Source organism: Doryrhamphus excisus, chromosome 10, assembly GCF_030265055.1.
Source record: "Doryrhamphus excisus isolate RoL2022-K1 chromosome 10, RoL_Dexc_1.0, whole genome shotgun sequence".
Taxonomy (NCBI): Eukaryota; Metazoa; Chordata; class Actinopteri; order Syngnathiformes; family Syngnathidae; genus Doryrhamphus; species Doryrhamphus excisus.
In genome coordinates, this window is record NC_080475.1 from 14,625,217 (window position 1) to 14,644,217 (window position 19,001).

The following is a 19,001-nucleotide window of genomic DNA, read 5'->3' on the forward strand; positions in this document are numbered from 1 at the left end:
TTTTCAAACTTATCAGGATTCTCTGTAATATAACTGTAACTACCTTTAATCCTTTTTGATATACGGCCAATAATAAATTAACCAGCAACATCACACAATGTAATTAAATGTCCAAATTATGTTTTATTTATATTAATCATTTACATGTATCCACAGCAGAATTCAAAAAGAACCCTGCTTTATTTCATCTGCAGTCCCATTACAAAGGGAAGGAGGGGCAAGAACAGACAACTCGGGGAGAAAACAAAGAATGAAACCTAGCAAATATGTCAGCGGAGTTTTTGTTTTTAACAAGGACTGGGTTTTACAACATGTAAGAACATGCAAACATGCACATTTCAGCTTACACTGAATCCTTTCACAATTGCATCCACAGGATATCTAAAGTTAACCAAAATCAAAGTTAAGATAATAAAGCAACAAAATATAAAAAGAAAATGCGCCCTCAATTACAAAAAATAGCTCAGCACCCATCTGACTTGTTTTTTTTTTTTTAGCTACAATTGTAACACAACTTAACCAGGGGATAACTGTTTGGGGGAGTGGGGAGGGGGGCAAACTTACAACACAGGATTTACCACATTACTGTACAACAAGCTTTCAACTTAAAATTTCTTCAAAGATCAAGGAGGCTGGGTCAGCAATTTTGATTTGATGAACAAACTCCAAGCTGTACTGATGAGTAAAAGCCTGTAGACACACCCCCTCAATTATTACTTTTTCTCTCCCAAAAACAGCTTCTGTAGATGTATGGATTTTATAAACACAATTTGGTATGTGTGTATTTGTCAGCCAATCAATTACATTAAATGGACAAACTGTTTTAGGGTGCAATGGCTTGGTGTAGAATATTGTGGGAAAATCTAGAGGTGTTCCTCTGGCCAGATGTCCCGACACTTTAGTCCACGTTAGTATGAAGCAGACGGCACTCCAATCCAAATCACTACAGTCATTCCGTGGCCCAAATCAATGTGTGGTCTGTTTGCGTCATTTGTGTTACGGATTAGTCCACATCCTCCATGTTGCTGTAGGATGGCGCTTCACAATCTCCAGAGTGCGCAAAGACACCGGAAGTCACCTCCGCGTTCAACGTGGGCGGTCCTTCAGAGTCCAAGTCAGTTTCGAATAGCGACTGGCTCGATGCCTGCAAAACAAACCAGCATCGACAAAAATCAAGTTGGTTATAATAATCACCTTACATGTTGAGGATGTAAAATTACTTCATACAAATGCATTTAATGACTAATTTTGACATTTTATTCTGAAAAGTACAACATTTTACATATATTAGAAGAAATATTTCAATGTAGGAGTATAACACAATGCATGTGCTCATCCATCAGTATATGGTTTTGCATATGTAGACTATGTAATTCTATATGTGTACATTTAAAGGCAAATCAGATTAGACTTCATTTGGAAATCCCTGAGACCAGCATTATCTACACAATCACAATTGTTGTTTAAATTATAAAAAAAATAAATCCCAACTAGACATTTAAGAGTGCCAAGTAACTTCAATGTTCCACCAAAGACAACATAACCAGCCATAATTAAATTGAATATCTGTGTAATACACATACTCCGGTGGCTTCCACCATCAAAATACAAATAAAAAGTAATAAAAAAACAAACAGTGCTTTAAAAACAGAAACAAATTTGACAAAGGCAAAAAAAAAAAGATTTGTCAAACACCATAAAACAGTGGTTTTCAAAATGTGGAAACTGTATTATACTCTGCAGGGACGCTGACTATGCCACACTTTACATAAAGCATTTCCAGTAAGTCACTTGTGAACATTAAAGGGGACCTATAAATGTTACAATCTTGTATTATTGTGTTAAACAATGCCAAAAGCATAAGATAATGAGGTTTGCACATTTGGAAGTGAGCCCTGCATAATAAGTTTTGAATGGCTCTGCACGCTCGGTTATACAGAGTTTCTAACAACGAGTTCTACTGACATCAATGCGAGGGGTTGCAGATTCCCTGCGCTCAGTAAATGCGGACGGTGTGCAGTAAATTAAACAGAGCGTCCATGGGAGTCCATGGAAACATTGCAGAAAGAGGTACAGAAACTGGAAGATCTAGAAAGCTTATATATAGGAACCCAAAACTCAATACAAAGTGCCAAAAATGAGCAGAGTAGATCCCCTTTAAACACATCTCAACTTTAAAGCAGACTCGCATTACACATTTGATTCATCAGACTTAATATATATGATGTACATACAGTATACATACTGTACATAAACCAACAATAACAAATACAGACCTGCATTTATTACATCAATATGCCAAAAATGTGTGCCGACTCAATGAATAAAATGGCTTGCTTTGAGCAAAACCTGCCCTATAACGTACATTTTATACTAAAATCCCTAATTTCTTATGTTTCTGCTGACCTACATTCAATATACATACACCAGTCACACTTTGACTAAGTCCAATATATAGAAGTTAACATAAGACTTTCTGATTAAGTCTAATAAAACCTGCAAAAATTGCATAACAGGACATGTCGCCAAGAACACATATTAAAACTTAATATTCATGTGCTGATTCACGAACAATCAAATCACATGTTCTCCCCGAGTATACTATAAAGGGTTGATTTGAAAACCACCCTACTGGGGGGAGACCAGTGATTCTCAGTTAATGTCTGCCCCTCCAGGGCACAGAAATGTTTTCACGCCCCCCAATTTGAGATCCTATTGAGAAATTTATATTTATTTCTGTGAATTTAAGATTATAACCAGAAAAATGGGAGAGCTGTGAAGCATACAACGGTATTCAAGAGTCAAACTGCATTTTGAGTACATAAAATGTGTACATGTTGGCAGGTCAACACTGAAAGTACTCCCTGTCTCGCCCGCCCCATTATTTTTGGGAAGCACTGGGAGCCACTCTGAAGAGTACAGTACTGTGATGCCTCAAAACTCAACCATCAATCCAGGATGTAATTTCTATGAATTCTGTTGGAGTGATGCAGTAGAGAAGTCATGAACCTTTTAGCTGCATCCTGTACCTCGTGGTTAAAACAAGAATTTTAGCTAGTCAACAAAAAAACAAAAAACAGGAAGAGATGAGCTGATGTCAAGTTCAGGTCCTGGGTTCTTGTTAAACTGTCGTATCCTATCCTCTTGGAGAGTTTAGATGGAATACAGAGTTTAGTTTTGACTTCCTTGTTTGAGCTAATAAGCAGCAGAGCCACCAACCCAATGACTGTTGCAGCTCAGGCCCATTTCGCTTTGTAAAGAAGAGGATACAGCAAATTCACCAAGAGGGCAAACACGGCGGCCAGAGTGCCCATGACAAAATAACGCACGCGGTCGTCATCAGGACTGCAATGACCGTGGCGCCCTTCCGCTCCTCTGTCTTCATCTTCATCTCCTGTCCTGTGCATTTGTTGTTGTTGTTGCCGCCGCAGACCAGAGCGGAATACTCCATGTGGACTTTCATCAAGCAACTCTTCCTCTTCTTCCTCCAGTTCCCGCCATATTAGAGAAGCCTGCGATTGCCGGAAACTGGTGTCAGCTTCTGGGAGAAAGGAGTGGTCTAACAAATACTGTCATTATGACTTGATGCACTTGAAGAAAATGACTTGATTGGCTGTGAAAAGTCATGCTCAATAATCAACTGTTAATTTGAACGAGTCGAAAATATGACTGCACAATACTGCACAATTACCTTTCTTGTTTAAAACAAAGAATAAAAGCAAACAAGTGGAACACAGAGGTAATGAAACCTGTGGTTCAGATTTTCACAAAGGCCAACTTGTATGAACTGAAATGCAATTTCTTGATTCTTTTGTACAAGGTTGTTGTTCAGGAAGTCAATCACGGGGCACAGAAACCAAACTTTTTCCACTGAGGGCCAATAGAGAAAAATTAAAGAATAATGAGCTGAATTTCCCATGAGAATCGACCTCGTTCAGCGTAAGAGATGGCTGAAGTAAGGTTCTATCCAGTAAACAGCAGACACCCAGAAACTTTACACAAAACATAGCACTAGCTAACGCATATTCAATATGTATTCACAGGACACAGTACAACTCTTGACGCCCTTTCAACTGGCTGACTGATGTGGTTGCCAACAAAAGCAAAATCAAGGCCTAAAGTAGCCATTGCGTGAACATTTACTTGTGAATTTCACCAGAAATATGAGAGTGTGTGATAGTATTTTGGAACCTCTGATCGTGGTTTCATTTGTTAACTAGTTACATTAAAGAACATACACCAGCACAATTCCTTAAATCCAAAAAGGAGTAGGCAGAAGGAAAGCTTATTTAATCCTACACCTACTCCATGTCCAATGGTAATATTTTTCACTTGAATTACTATTGTATCATTATTATATTAACTAATAATGGAGATGAGAAGGTTATTTTGTCATATATTTTGACCACAATGACAATCAAGCTTCCGTGCATGCGAAAATGTGACAAAATTAATTGGGTGTATTTTGTTAGTTGCTATGATAGAGCACAAATTAATGCTGCTACTTTTGTTTTGAAGCTTGCTAAACACTGAACAGGAAGTTCAGATGGTTTAATGCTAAACCAATTCTTATGTTGCTATTGTGGTTTACAATTGTTTACAATACATGTGGACAGAAACTGACCCGTTATTCATGGAAATTACACCTTGAAAGGGATAGTTCGGATTTTCTGACATGAAGCTGTATGACACCCCCATAAGCAGTGAAGTCCGTCAACAGCGACTCACTCCCCACTTCCTGTCCTTAGCCAAGGTAGGGTCAGATTTTGGTGCTGAGGAGAGTAGTTCCACCTACTTCCCCTTTAAGCAAACACTTTTTAATAACAAGAAGAACACTGTTGTTGTTGACATAAACGGAGCCAACTTAAAGAAAAAAAAACACACTTTTTGGGTGGGGTCATTTTGCCCATCATCCACAGACTTTAGCTTAATTTGCCGCCCTCACCTGACTGGCAGTAGCTCCCATGGAAGAGGGGGACTCTGCTCCGACCGGTCTGAGGAAGCGCAGCGGCCTCTCCACGGGTGAATTCCGTCGTCGGTAGAAAAGGACATAAGCGTAGCGAGTCACCACCTGGCTCTCTTCCACCATCGTGACGGTGCTGTCGTCAAACAGACGCCAGCCTGTTTGAGGACAAGTGGTAGGTTGGAAACAAACAGAGGAACACAAGTGAAGTGCTACGTCAGATGAACTCACCAACATCACTGCGCTGGCTGTTTTTGTCACTTGGCAGTCGAGCATATGCAGTGTAGTGGCCACCAATCATCCCCCCGTAGTGGTTGATGACCGCGTACAAGTCATAGATAGGTGGTTGCTGCATTTCATCCTTTTGGCCAATGCAGAACTTAGTGAGATCTAGATTCCTACAAGACAAAATGAGGAACTGAATCAAAGCTGCTACAAGGAATGCACGCAAAATAGTAAGTGCCAAAGACGTCTGTAGTCCTGAGCTGAGTTCTGGTCGGATTTCTGTGAAAGTAGTTCCAGCTATTTGCTGGGGTCAGTTAAGTTAACATGTGTTCAAAAGCATAATGCACTTGCATCAAATGCAAAATGCCTAATAGAAAAAAATCTGACCTCTCAAAACGCTCTGTGTTATTTTCTCTGCCGTCATATCACTTATGGATTGAAAATGGCGAGCGATCAATGACTTAATCAATTATTCACCTGACAGGAAAGTCCACCATGTCATTGATCTTGTCCCTCCAGATGAAGTTCCTAAAGCTGAAGCGTTTGAGCTGAATGATCAAGATGTTGGGAAGACGCCACAGCAGCAGCTGCTTGGAGGCCTCACGATGCTGCTGGCACTTGGGACAGTACCTTTGGGTGAGGAAAAAAAGTATTTAGATGTAGTGAGCATAAGAACTTGCTGTGCCTGCTGTAATGTTACACACCTCAATGAGGTAATTAGAATATGAAGAGCCCTACCATGCCTCCTCTGGAGCCAGCACCTCTGGTCTGGTGAAGAGGTTGAGGCACTGCTCCAGGGTGAAATGTCCCGCTCGGGCCGTCTCGCTCAGAGATCCTGGATCCTCCTCGTACTCCAGGTCCTTGGAGCTCACCAGGACGTACTCCTTCAGCCGCTCATTATTCTTCCACACCAGCTCCAGCGTTGCATCTTCCGGAAGGTCGACCAGCATATCTTCTGCAGAGATGATTGGGAATGGGAAGAAAATAAATAACAGACATAATCCAGATTATTCAAAGTTAAATTCCTACCTTTTTCATCCAGCCTTTGTTCCTTGTTCTTTGAATCCAGCAGAGCGATGTAGAACTGACCGGCATGCCCTGAAGACGTCTCATTTGTTTGCTGAAACCCTGTTACTGCAGCTAGAAAAAGGAAACAACAAAAAGAAAGAAAAATGAAAATAAATACAGATTTTTTTCAACAAAAACAACAGCATCCATTACCTTCGGGCCGCACTGCCTTCTCACAAGAGGTTTCTTTTTCAACATGGGTGTCCAGAGAGCAGCAGGAAGTAGAGGAGATGGACTCAGAGAATCCAGAGTCTGACGTCTGTGTTGTTGAGAGAGACGTCTTGGAGGAAGCGAGGGAAGCCGTGTCCCCAGAGGTGAGGGGTGAGGTCCGGGTGTGCTCCGTCGGGGAGTCCAGCAATGGAGTGCCACACTCGGGTCCACAGTCACTTGCTTCTACCGTAGTACTACTACCACCACCACCCATGGCTTCATCTCCTGAACCTAGAGAGCCTGTCGGTGGCATCGGGAGAATAGGAGATGGCTCGGGGGATGTCCTTCCAGACTGGAAAGGAGGCTGGAATACATTGACGGAAAACCTGTCCGAGGTGAATGGCATAATAGTAGAGTCAGTAAAATTAGGCCGCAACCCTTAACTGCTAAATAAGAAGCAAATTGTAAAGCACAATTTTAGATGACTAATATACCCCATCAGACATCTACAGTTTCTCTTGCAAATTAAATTCCAATTTTCCAATATTATTATTGTTATTATTATTACTCTATTATTCAGTATTGGGAAATTGCAGCTTTTTTGTACCTGGAGTAACCATGCAATAGTTGAGTGAGGCGGCTGTAGGACAGTCGGGATTCTGGTACGCTAACCAGGAAAGGTAGACCCACATTTTCAGTGTTGGGTCGACACACACCTTTGTGATTGGGCCAATGGGTCCTCTGACACTGTCTGGGATGATAGGATAGGATAGGATAATGGGATTAGAGAATGGAACTCTCAGAGGACATTTATGGCGTGATGTGGCATACAACTCACTGATTGCAGTAGCCCGCGCGATAGCAGCGAGTGCATCGCTTCAGCTTATCTTCGTCAGACACCGGGGGCTTAAGGCAGGAGGCACACTTTGAAATGGGGATATTTGGGACTTGGAGTCTCTGTGTTGAGGGTGGGGCAAACAAAGATCCTTTTACCTTTTGACACAGAAAATCCTCTTTTAATCAAAATGTGTTTTTGTTACCTGCTGCACTCGAAGCAAAAACACTCTCTCCTTGGCCATATCTTTGGAAAGCACCTCGAAGCAGAACAACATGTCCGAGGACGACACAGTGTCTAGTGAATGGGAGGGCAGAAACATGCGCTGGAAGCTGTTTTTTGCCACCTGAGTCAAAGAAAACAAGCTTAGTCCAATCCCACTACAAACTTATCACACAGTGTTAAAGTTGTAATATGAAAGCACTAAAAGATGCTAAAAACCAACCAAATGTAGGTCAATTCAATGGTGTACACCTCTGATGCAAAAGTTCTAACCTCTGCCAGTCGGAGGTTCTCAGGCTTGACTCTAACACTCCTGGAGATGGATTCAAGGACTTCTGCAGTGCTGGAGTTCTCCTTGCTCACACTCACCAAGAACTGACACAGTCACACGAAATTTATTCAAGAAAAGGTCCTTTGCTGGAATAGTTTGGCATAGTTATTTTTTATTCTCACCTTAATGGGTTTCTTATGCGGCTCCTTGGCAAAGTAGAAAACGGAGAGCACTTTTTGTTTCTGTGGCAACGGGACTGGCAGGTATAGGAAGGGGTCAAAGGTTATAGACACCTAAAGAATGAGAAAAAACAATTACTGAATAGTGATTGCTTTCTTTGAAGTATGAACGTAAAATGTACTATGACCTTACCTTGGAACATGTGGGGCAAACAAGCTTGGATTTGAATTGGCCTTGGAAGAGGTCTACGATGAACGAGTCATTTCTCATCTTGTGCCTCTGCCAGGCCTCCTCCGCCACCACCTGCAAGGAACACAAGTTGGAGCAAAAAGGCCACAACTTTGGACGATTCCTAAATCATTACCTCATCTAAGCGACCATCAGAGTCCACCGTCTCAGTGTACGGTTTATTCTGAATGCGGTTCAAGTCCTCGTGGAGGCCATCAAGCAAAAAGGCCATGAACTCCTGGGCGTCATGCTGGGCATAGCCAGTGAACTGACTGGCTTTACTGGCCACAATTGCCTATGTTGGGCATGGCCAAAGCAGAGGATGACAACAATGATGATTTGTCACTTGTGAATTTACTACTGATGATATGGTACCTTCAGCTTTGAGGGTTGGAAGGCATGGTGCGTGCCTTTCCACAGTGCCCGAAGCAACACAGCAAAGCCAATGGCTAGCCTGCCTCCTGTTCCAAGTGGATTACTGCAGTTGATTTCTGCCTCAAATCCTCGATCTACATGGAGACCAAACGGAATAAAACACTTTCTTTTGGACTAAACGTGATGAGATTACTGTAAATATTGACGAATGCATCCACTTCAGTTAAAACAAGTGTCATCAAAGTACCGTGAAAATAATCTCTGAGCTCTCTGGTGTTGGACAGAGATTGGATGACGCTGTTCATGAAGCAAGTGTTTCCGAGGTTGACCAATCCTGTGAACCCGGGTAAGCACACCTTCTTTTCCTCCTCTTCCTCATGGTGCTCATTGCTAGCGGGAGGTGCATGGGTCATAGGCTGCACCATGCAAGTCGGCTTAGGCTGATTTACAAAAATAAACCAGAAAATTAAAATAGAGTTTAGTCACAGCGTGAGTTTGTACATTTGCCGACTCACCGCCGTTACAGTAGGCTCTGGCTTGGTGATGGCGACATGCTCAGAGACAGTACGAGGAGCCACAGTTTCCAGACCACTCTCCTCTACTCTGGGTGGCGCTTTGGGGGCTTTCGGTTTCTCCTCACCAACCCTGGGAGGCTCCTCCTTGGTTGGTAGGTTGTGCTGGCTGCTGCCTGGTTGGCTCTTTTCCATGCAGGTGGGGCTCGAGGGCACAGCCACCTTGGCGCCACCCACTGCACCTTAAACAGAGGACAATGGACCTTGTGGTTAGAGGAGGAGAGGATATTTTTTTTTTTTACATGTAAACCACATAAAGCCGCAATGTGAGATTGCTGTTCATGTCACTTTTGTAAAAAAAAAAAAAATCATTTCTACAAGTAGAAGCCTGGCAGCAGACCTTGTGTGGCAGGGGCCTCTAGACCTTCCCAGCGTTGGCTGTGTCTCTTCTTTAAAGTGATGTCCACTCGGGACGCAGTAAAGGAGTAGCTGCACAGCTCAGGCTGTATCAGGTTCCTACAGCAAGCACAGGACACACAAAGACAGGTCACATTGACAAGCAGAAGCATCAAACAGTCTCTTACCTCCAGCAAATAAAACATGCTTTCATTATCAGGGGGTTTTGTGCAAATTACACATTTACCTGAGTTTGACCTGCCACTTGAAGACTGTGTTTGGTGCGTAGTCTGGATGAAGCCGAAGAAAATTAGCATCGCTAGAAAAAGGAAGACAAAAGAAGCTTTGTCGCTGGCTGCGTTATGATTTTCTTTGAAAGTTTCAATGCAGTACCTTGTCTGGAATATGAGAGTGAAGTCCTGCTCCCTGAAAATGACCCTAGCTGTGCTCCTGCAGATGCCTTTCATGTACACGTTAACCACCATCAAGTCTGTGCCTTTCTCGTATGAGTCGTTCTTTACAAATTTCACGTTTACCAACGGCTCTGGCGCTGTGGCGAGTTAATATTTATATCATCACACTCATTTTCAGGAGGGTTATAGAGACATTGCCAAGACTTACCTTCCTGTGGCTTTAAGAGTGGTGGCTCCTCTTTGGACTGGTCGCGCTTCTCCTCTCCATCACAACTGCCTTGCATCTGGGTCAGACCTGCTTCGGATGGCTCTCGTTTGGATGGTCCTGACTCTGTTCCACTTAAATCCAGCTGCTGGTGGGTTTGAGTATCCTGCAGTGATTCTTCCTCTACAGACATTGTCTGTGGCTCAGAGACACTTGTGTCCATTCTCCTTTCTGGAGAGTCTGCGGGGTTGTTTGAGGCCAAAGTTTTGAGGGAGTCACTTGTGCTTACAGGAGGTGCTGTTGGCTGCTTTTCACTATCCCCAGTTCTGAACTTACCCCCTGTGATTGGTGAGTCTTGTTGTTTCCCTGTCACCTAAATAGAAAAACACATTGGGTGCAATAGTCAACTACAGCTTGCATACCTTAGGCAATGTCCATATGAATACATATATTTGCAAAAACGCACATCTGCATGGTTTCAAAATACGCATACACAGGCCGTTAAGTTCAAAATTTAACCAATAAAGAGTCATTGTTGATCTAATTTCCGCCAATGTAAAGAACCTTTGCTCCAAAGCAATATTACAAATACGTTTCCAGGTGTGATGCTTCAACAGGCGTCTTTACCCACCTGAGTCTTGTTGGAATGGCTGGCAGCAGCAACATCACATCCCTGTTTATGCTCTTGCTCGCTACTTAATCTATCCTCACTGTTGTCTCCACCTCTGTGTGTTGTTTGTGACTGCTCCATAGCAGGCGGGTGTGCATGTGAGGTTCTGGTCTGGGCTGAGTGCGTGTCCCTTTCAGTAGTAGACTTGTCCTCCTTGCTGATCTGAGGAGGATGTGCAGTGGCACGCTTAGCACTGGGTTCTCGAGACTGCTGGCTGCCTTTCTTAACAGAGGCGATTTTATGTGAAGAACATGTGCCATCTCCAGATGATCCTGTTGTCGGTGCCTCTGCAAAGTCCATGGAGGTTTTGTCACACGGCTGTTTGTTTTTCAGGTGCCGTTTGACGGCGCGTTGAGCTTTGGAGCGTGATGCACTGTGTACAGGGGAGAAGGAAGCCTGAGGTTGAGACGGTGAGGTGGTCTTGAGATGCTCTGTTGACGCCAAAGCAATAGGACTCGTCTCTGCCCCAGTGATATTTTTGGTCTCGATGGGTGCAACCTCTTTCTCCTTCTTGTTGGACTATAAACAGGATGAAGATAAAAGATTGTATCATGAAGTTTCCCCCTTATGAAGGGCTGTCAATCTTAGTCAAATATTTAGTCGGCTTACTTTTAGTGAAGGCCAAGTGTGAAAAGGAATCTTTTTGTGCAGGATGAGCAACAGGAAACCTCCCTTCTCCTTGTACTGGACTCTACTACAAGAGGCTTCTATTTCCTCTTGTAAGTAGCAGGACCACTGACGCTCATCTGAAAATAAATCACTTTGACTAACGTTCCATTCCTACTCTAGTTGTTGTTTGTGTGACTTAGAAGACGGCTTTACCTGGGAAGTGCACATGGCAGTGAGTATCAGTGAAGGTTGTGTTGACATCCTCAATCCTCTGCACACTTTCGCCGCAACGTAGCCTGATGATCACTTCACTGGCGTTTTGTTTCCAGTCCACAAATACATCTGCAACAAGAATATTAACAACAAATATTTCCAGTTTAAAGTAGCGTCACATTGAACTATCTCGCTGTTTAACAGTGGCATTACATGCTACCATTTCTTGTTTTCATTTGATTTGCAGCTCTTTTAGGCGGCTAACTAGCCGGTTCCAAATTACTTATGCCCTCTGCTGGTGCTGACGTATAGCGAAATCCATGGGTCCATTGCTTCAAGACACACAATAAACCTTATTGACAGGAATTATGTTATAGGAATAGGATCCATCTTACAATTATGATTCAGATTGAACACTGAAAGCGTGAAAATCATGGCAGTATTGCAATTATGATTTACAAGTGAAACAACAATTATATTAAGCTCAATGCATACATTCCTTGCCCATAAAGTTGCCCGACTGAATACAAATAAACTAAAATAAATAAACTACGCTCCAAGGCAGGCAGCGAATGCGGTGCACCTGCTCGCTCTCATTCAGGCCATGCCACTGCACTCACATGCTCAAGTTGTGCACAGAAAAATTAGCATGGAGATAAACAACAAACAAAAATACCATTTTTCACAGCGAGTCCAAAGCAATGGAAGTCATTCCAAGTGAAATATTCCCCCCGATATGCAGCGCCTCAACTTTGAGAACTTAAGCGTGCTGCTGTACGTATTTAGTCTGCAACACAACTGTGGAGCCTCTAGTTTCACTCAGCCCTCTCTCACCCCCCTCTAAATGTCAGGAACAACACTCAATCCTTTCTAGCTGGTTGTAATTCATAGTGTCACATTAGCTCTCTTGCTGTACAGTCTTAAATCCCAGTGCACACAACGGAGCAAACTTTCTAAGCATGCGCCAGTATATTTGTTTGAAGCACGACATCAAAATCAACCATATTGTTGATATCGATATAGATTGGATTTGAGCTGTATCTTGAGCTGAGGGAGGGAAGAGGGAGGAGGGGCGGAGCAGTAGCCCGCAGGCTCGGTTGAAGCTAACAGGCTAGCGCGCCTGCAGTGGAAGAAGCCAGCAAGGAATAAGCAGTAACTGGCAGGAATTTTGAATCCAGGGTATTACAAAATCATTTTCATCACAACACTCGAGACAGACTCCAATATGAGGAACGTGTATGATGTCTGCCGCGCTCCTGTTGCGTTCCTCGTGAAAGGAAAAGCAACCTTATCACATTGAAAAAAAACAGAAAAAACAGCTTTAAAAACCTGCTACAAATGATGGATTCACCATGCCCAGCGAAGTTTTGAAGTCGAAATTATTTAGAACAAGCTCTACCACAAATATATATAAGGAAGTTAGACAGCTGCTAAGCCTGTGGGACACGTTGCAACTTTAAGCTGTGCGCTTTTTATTTTTTTAAGATAATTTGCACTCCTTACCTTTTTTGACCTCTGCAAGAATTCCATCCACTCCTGCAGCAGCAGCAGCAGCTCTCTTTGCCTCTCTGGACTCCTGGTTAGCTCTGTCCTTCTGCTTCTTTTTACTGGTACTGGAGGAGGACAGCTCTGCTCCATGGCCACCGCCTCCCCTATGCTGCTGTTGAGCCCCACCACGTCGGCCCACCGTCCCAGAACCACCACCGCTGGAGGACATTTTCAGACACTTGGCACTAAGAGGCCGTCCGTCGCTGGAATCACTACCGCTGCCGCTGCTGGGGTCTGGATCTGAGGTGTGCCGCTTCCTGCCTGGCCCAGCTATCTTGGCGATGATACTGGTCTGAAATCTCCCAGAACAGAATCAGGAATGATGATGGGGAGACAGGGAACCTAAGACACAGGGTAAAGAGATACACAATAATGCAATGACCAGCAAGTGTGCACTGTCTCTGTGTCTCAATAATACCAATGTGGCTATATTTTAGCTAGTCCAATACCGCAGTATCATATATCAATACTGTTGTAATGTGATACAAGGCTTCCTCTACATGTAATTGATCGGGCGCACTGCCACGACAAAACAAAAGCCGCCACACCTTAAAAATTCGTTTTTTGTTTGTTTTTTAAAGCGGACCTAATACAGTTATGGCTGCAGCTATCGGATATTTTGGTAATCGAGTATTCTACCAAAAGACCATCAAATAACTTCTGTTGCGGGGAATCCAAGCAATTATGCGCTCTAATAATGTCCAGACAGATGATCACGTTGGAATTAACATTGTTTATTGTATACAAGTGAACAAAATAATAGAAAAACAATAACAAACAATTTTATGTTGAAGCGATCACAAATTACTCCGTAATCCCAATCCAGAGGTGAAACAGTATGAACGTTTTATATATATTTAAAGCAACCGTCCTTGACTAAACAAAAACTAAATATACACTCAAACCTTGGTTAGTGAACACCCGATATAGCGTATTTTTCAGTTTTCATAGAAAATCACAAAACATCCCTGTTACCAGAGCGTTAGCATGGAATCCAGAAGCCATCGTCCCCCAGCTTTGTTGCGCATAATGACATCATGAGCAGTTGACTAGAGTTACACAAATCTCTGCTTTTCTTATTGATCACAGCTGCATAATAGGTCCTTATTAAACTACAGAACGTTGCAAATGCTGGCATTTTGATAAAGAAGGTAAGAAACACTATTCAATTCAAGAAAAAACTCATAATGCAAAAATGAAGGTGGTGTCCATATGGATCTCGCTGTCTCACAGTAGTCTTTGTCAATTATATATTTTGCAGAAGTGACGTTAAATTTAAACTCATTTAACTGTATTTATGTGACTTCTGTATGTGAAACTGTCATTGTAAAACGGTTTATTCCTTGAATCGGTTAGAGTACAACTCGGTTTGATGACGCCAACCAAGGTGCATGGGGAACATGCGGAAGCAGTAAACAAAATCTTAACAATTGCTAGATAATGTTAGATAATGTGTCTAAATGCATGGGCGGTGTTCATTTCACTTGCCAAGAATATTCCAAATGTTGTCGCCTAGGTTGTTGTTAGCAAGTTAGAAAAACAATTAGTTTAAGGCCAAAATGCGTGCTTGTGTTATTATCTTTGCTGTAGCGTAGAATGACATAATAAATACAAACAGTAATTTATTTGAACGGTTGTAACCGGGGAGATAACCGTACCGTCCTTACAACATTCGCCGCATTAAATTATATGTGTAGTTTGGTCGCATTGGATTTTACGTAGCAATATAACTATATTGCAAATATCTGAATTAGTCAACATAGCAGAGCAATTAATCACTGCGAACGCATTATTATTATCATTAGCCTACGCTAAGCTAAAGCTAACCAACCATCTTGAGCAACAGCAAAAAGCTAACGCCAAGGACAAGAGGCTAATGTCATGTTGAAATATAAATATTGTACTTACGGGATGAGAAATGTAGAAAAGCTCCAATGTTTTCTTTGTCCACAATGGCCGGTGACTTGTTGTGCGTCCTCCGGCCGGCTATTTGAGCTTCTTGGCGACAGCAGGCCGCACTCGAAACCCCGCAGTCCACGGTGCTTCTGGAATGTTCTCTCTTTTATCCCGGTCCCATTTCGACAGAGCAGTAATTTCTAATATATGTGTGTGTGTGTTTCTATGTAAAGAGACAAGTGAAAGCAGTTTAGCGCATCTGTTTCAAAGTCAGCCTCTGCGGAATATATGTCTCACTTTTGTTTAGGGCAACATCCTGCTGCCGGGGACGAGCCACAAAACGACGGGCTACTTCCGCGATGGAGCGGTCATGTGACCTGCATCACTTCCGCTTTGTGTTTTACATTTGGACGAAACAAAGACGATCTCTATAAACCCTTTCAACTTTAGCCGTGACGTTAAGTTAATACACGTATCTTTCTTTCCCGCCAACGGTTACGCTTAAAAGTCTTTGCTGCTCGTGTCTTGTTGCGTGCATTTGTACCGTAGATACATACAAATTACATAAAAGTGAAGGCTGATGTAAATATATATTTTAATGTAATATTTGCAAAATAGAACAAACTTCATAATAGAAAAACACTGTACAATAGTAGTAGTGTCCCAGTTAGCAACATATAGGTGCAATACTACTCCTATACGCGTGGTGGCAGACGCGAATCACGGTGCCTGGAAGAGCTTCAGTTTAGCCAATGACAATGAGTGGCAGTGCCAGGTGATGGATCGGCCGATCCTAGACCAGTTGTACAGTTAAAACTATATGATCAAGTAAAATCAACTGTAGATCAGCTGTCAAGAGGAGGGTGAGAAAGCTACCGGCTAACGAGTGGGAGACAGAACAATGTATGTAATTTCGTTGCTAACAAACGTACATTTGTTATATTAAGCTGCTTACTCAAAGTTAGCATGGTAATGTAGCAGGTACTTTTACTCAACGGCTCTACGGCATGTGAACATGTACCATTAAAGCGTAACCGCTGGTTTAGTGAGTTATTATTGATACATAGTTCCAAGATTAAACATTTTGTCCTTTAAACGTATTATTTCCCCTCAAATCCGCAGCACTCTTCAGTTGTAATGCAGTTCTAGACCGCCAGGTGGCGCCATGCATCTTGTCACGGTATATTGCAGGATGCTGTGCATTATTATTGCTCCACTTATATTACAAGTATGCACTTTAAAGTCAGAATGCATGTGTTTTCCTTTGAATATCTGGTTTATGAAAGTAATTTTGTCACATTAAATGGACTCTGATCACTGCAGGCCCAAGTCTGGATTGCTGGTGACTGGAGATGGCCTCAACGTGAACCTACTTTTGCAGACAGTCTCTGAAACCTCACTGGTCCAAGATGAGCATATAGCAAAGACACAAACAGACTCTAAACCAGCAGAGAAGATCTGCGTTACTCCCATCCACCTGCGTCCAGATCTGCTGATTCCTTGTGCAGACCTGGTCAATGCCGAGTGGCAGAGGAGCCAGTCCGCCCGTGTTCACTCCCTGCAAAAATCCTGTCCGGATTTCCCCATCCACCTAGTGTTGCTCCTGCAGGTTCCTGGACAGGTGGAGAGGCTGCTTGGACACGCCCGCCTCTCAAGGGTCGTAGGTCATAGTGGGAGCCTGTTTGTGGAGTCGGTGGTGGTGTCCAAGGAGGAGAGAGGGAAAGGCTACGGACGAACTCTGATGGAGGACACTGAGCGCTATGCCAAAAGCCGAGGGTTCAAACGCTTGTGCTTGACTACCCATGATAAGCAGCACTTCTACACCCACCTGGGGTACAAGTTGTCCACGCCGGTGCAGAGTGCGGGTGCCATGGCGTCATTCATTCCCATGGAGATGCTTCTCAGGTTCTCCAGTGTACCAAATGGAGGGCCTACTCTGCAGAAACAAAGGGATACTGAAGTCGAAAAAGGGATGATTCCGTGTCCTCCTCCTCCACCACCTCTTACATCTGCTATACCTCCTCCACCACCTCCACTCTCCTTCAACCCTCCTCCATTAGGCATATCACCTGTGGTTCAGTCTCTCACAGAAACGCCTTACAGAGACGCCAAGGGAGTGTCCATCTTCTGGATGCACAAAGACCTATGAATGACACCTCTGGGGGAAAGGAAATTGTTTTTAAAAAAGAAGAAAAGAAATAATACAAAAGTGTATTTTTTTTAAACAAACTACATTCATCTTGTACTGTGTACACTTACTATCCATAACATTATGTGCCTGGCTTCAGAGTGTGGTTGAAGTTTATACTTGGCCTGTCACGATAACAAATTTTGCTATTAATTATCCTTTGAGTCGCCATTGTATCATGTCACGTTTGAGCTACTAGATGGCACTCAATTGTAGTGTTCCTGTGGGGGACACACTATATTAGCGATGGCGTCGCACACAATTGTGGTGTCAAAAGAACTACACATACAGCAATGCAATAAGTGGATAAAAACACAATACACTACCAACGTATAACGCAGAATATTACCAAAGGCTATGTGAGCTGTAACCATGTGCTTTTCAGCCTTTTTGTTGTTGGACATATTTGTGCCAATTTTTAAAAAATATAATTCAAACATGCAATAAAAGTATGTTGTTCCAGCATAACATGTATCGTTTCACAATATTTAGTATGGCAATAAAACCGCAACAACAAAATTGATGCTTTTGTCACTTATTCCTAAATCAGTGGCGTTAGCGGCTTGTTTTTACTTTGTAGGATTGATTTTTGTGCACTTTAATAAGAAGAAACACAATTGTGGTGTCAATAGAACTACACACAGCAATGCAATAAGTGGATAAAAACACAATACACTATTAGCGTATAATGCAGAATATTACCAAAGGCTATGTGAGCTGTAACCATGTGCTTTTCCAGCCTTTTTTTGGGTTGGAAATATTTGTGCCAATTTTTAATTCAAACATGCAATAAAAGTATGTTATTCCAATATAACATGCATCTTTTCACAATATTTAATATGGCAATAAAACCGCAACAACAAAATTGATGCTTTTGTGACTTATTCCTAAATCAGTGGGGTCAGCAACTTGTTTTTACCCTATATTTTTTACCCTATAGGACTGTGTGCTTTAATAATAAGAATATAAACAAATATAAAAGTGCCCTCTGCAGTCCTTCAATTTTCTGTACACAGCCCTCAATGGAAAAGTTGCATAAAAAAGTTATGTGCTAGATTATTTATGTAAGATCAACAATAAGGCCCCATGAGTAGTGTGTCCAGAGGACTTCAAGGGAGGCCCTAGAATGTGTTTTTGAGTTTAAGATATTTTAAGTAACTTACATTTTCCCTTGAAGATGTTCTAAAGATGTTTGTGATACATTTAAAAATAGTTTTACTTAAATTCACAAGTGGTTAAGAATTGCTATTTACTATTAATCCATCCATCTTCTGGACCACTTCCTCACTAAGGTTGCGGTACTTTTAATCCACTGTAGTTCTGGTTAAAATGCAAATGGACTCACATGAATAAATACAATCGAACCCCGACTGTACAGTTTATGCTCCTGAAATGTGTTGAGTTTTTTATGGTAAAGTGGAAAAGTGTCACGTGTTGATGATGTTACTTCATATGGTTCCCATGCTAAAACATTAGAGCCAGTCTTTGCTCGAAGGGGGGCTCGACACATGAACTCCCCCACAGCAGAACTGCCCGTGTCTCCTCCCTCCCTCGTTCTCGTAGAAGCCCGGTCCGGGTTACGTACACTCGGCTTAGACTTGCTTGGAAATACACTACCCGGTTCCTGTTGTTGTGTCCGCCCGCAACTCGGCAAGTGGATCCCGACAAGGAGCAGCAAGCTCGGATACGGGAGCTACCATCTGAGGAGGGGAACCAAGCGGTGAGTGCCGCCACTTTGAACACTAGTTGCGCATTAAAAGAGCACAAGAAGCTAAGTTTGAATTGTAATCATTAATGTATAATAATTTTTGGTGCTAAACGTGGATTAGTAAGT

The 19,001-nt window shown here is 42.5% G+C and overlaps 3 protein-coding genes across 11 annotated transcripts in view; 2 read left to right on the forward strand and 1 right to left on the reverse strand.

Moving 5' to 3' along the window:
* Positions 1 to 74: 74 nt before the first annotated feature.
* On the reverse strand, positions 75 to 15,346 carry usp19 (ubiquitin specific peptidase 19). Of its 8 annotated transcripts, none has more exons than XM_058084812.1 (27): positions 14,992 to 15,343; positions 13,039 to 13,425; positions 11,536 to 11,664; positions 11,323 to 11,459; positions 10,675 to 11,232; positions 10,380 to 10,416; positions 10,047 to 10,283; positions 9,819 to 9,975; positions 9,673 to 9,744; positions 9,430 to 9,545; positions 9,033 to 9,271; positions 8,765 to 8,957; positions 8,518 to 8,651; positions 8,279 to 8,437; positions 8,107 to 8,217; positions 7,917 to 8,027; positions 7,737 to 7,838; positions 7,447 to 7,587; positions 7,245 to 7,363; positions 7,014 to 7,157; positions 6,410 to 6,792; positions 6,218 to 6,328; positions 5,927 to 6,143; positions 5,666 to 5,818; positions 5,195 to 5,361; positions 4,946 to 5,121; positions 1,168 to 3,512 (listed from the first exon to the last, which is right to left on the reverse strand). In XM_058084812.1, the coding sequence occupies exons 2-27, from the start codon at positions 13,250 to 13,252 to the stop codon at positions 3,237 to 3,239; spliced, it is 4,593 nt and encodes a 1,530-aa protein (XP_057940795.1). In that variant the 5' UTR covers positions 13,253 to 13,425; positions 14,992 to 15,343; the 3' UTR covers positions 1,168 to 3,236. The 8 variants fall into 8 exon arrangements, with proteins under 8 accessions (XP_057940798.1, XP_057940796.1, XP_057940795.1 ...); XM_058084810.1 differs by having other exon boundaries at positions 1,169 to 3,512; positions 10,047 to 10,416; positions 14,992 to 15,202; positions 15,277 to 15,346; XM_058084815.1 differs by lacking the exon at positions 1,168 to 3,512 and adding an exon at positions 75 to 1,144 and having other exon boundaries at positions 9,033 to 9,265; positions 10,047 to 10,416; positions 14,992 to 15,342.
* Positions 15,347 to 15,583: 237 nt separating this feature from the next.
* LOC131137179 (N-alpha-acetyltransferase 80) lies at positions 15,584 to 17,686 on the forward strand. The gene is made up of 2 exons (XM_058084818.1): positions 15,584 to 15,882; positions 16,303 to 17,686. Coding segments are annotated over exons 1-2 (828 nt in total). The 5' UTR covers positions 15,584 to 15,880; the 3' UTR covers positions 17,129 to 17,686.
* Positions 17,687 to 18,643: 957 nt separating this feature from the next.
* Positions 18,644 to 19,001, forward strand: part of lamb2 (laminin, beta 2 (laminin S)) — a 30,451-nt gene continuing 30,093 nt past the window's right edge. The window contains exon 1 of one of the 2 annotated variants that reach the window (XM_058084771.1): positions 18,644 to 18,887. The gene's annotated coding sequence lies outside the window, so the exon portion shown is untranslated. The remainder of the gene's footprint in view (positions 18,888 to 19,001) is intronic. The other variant, XM_058084772.1, reaches the window with a different exon arrangement.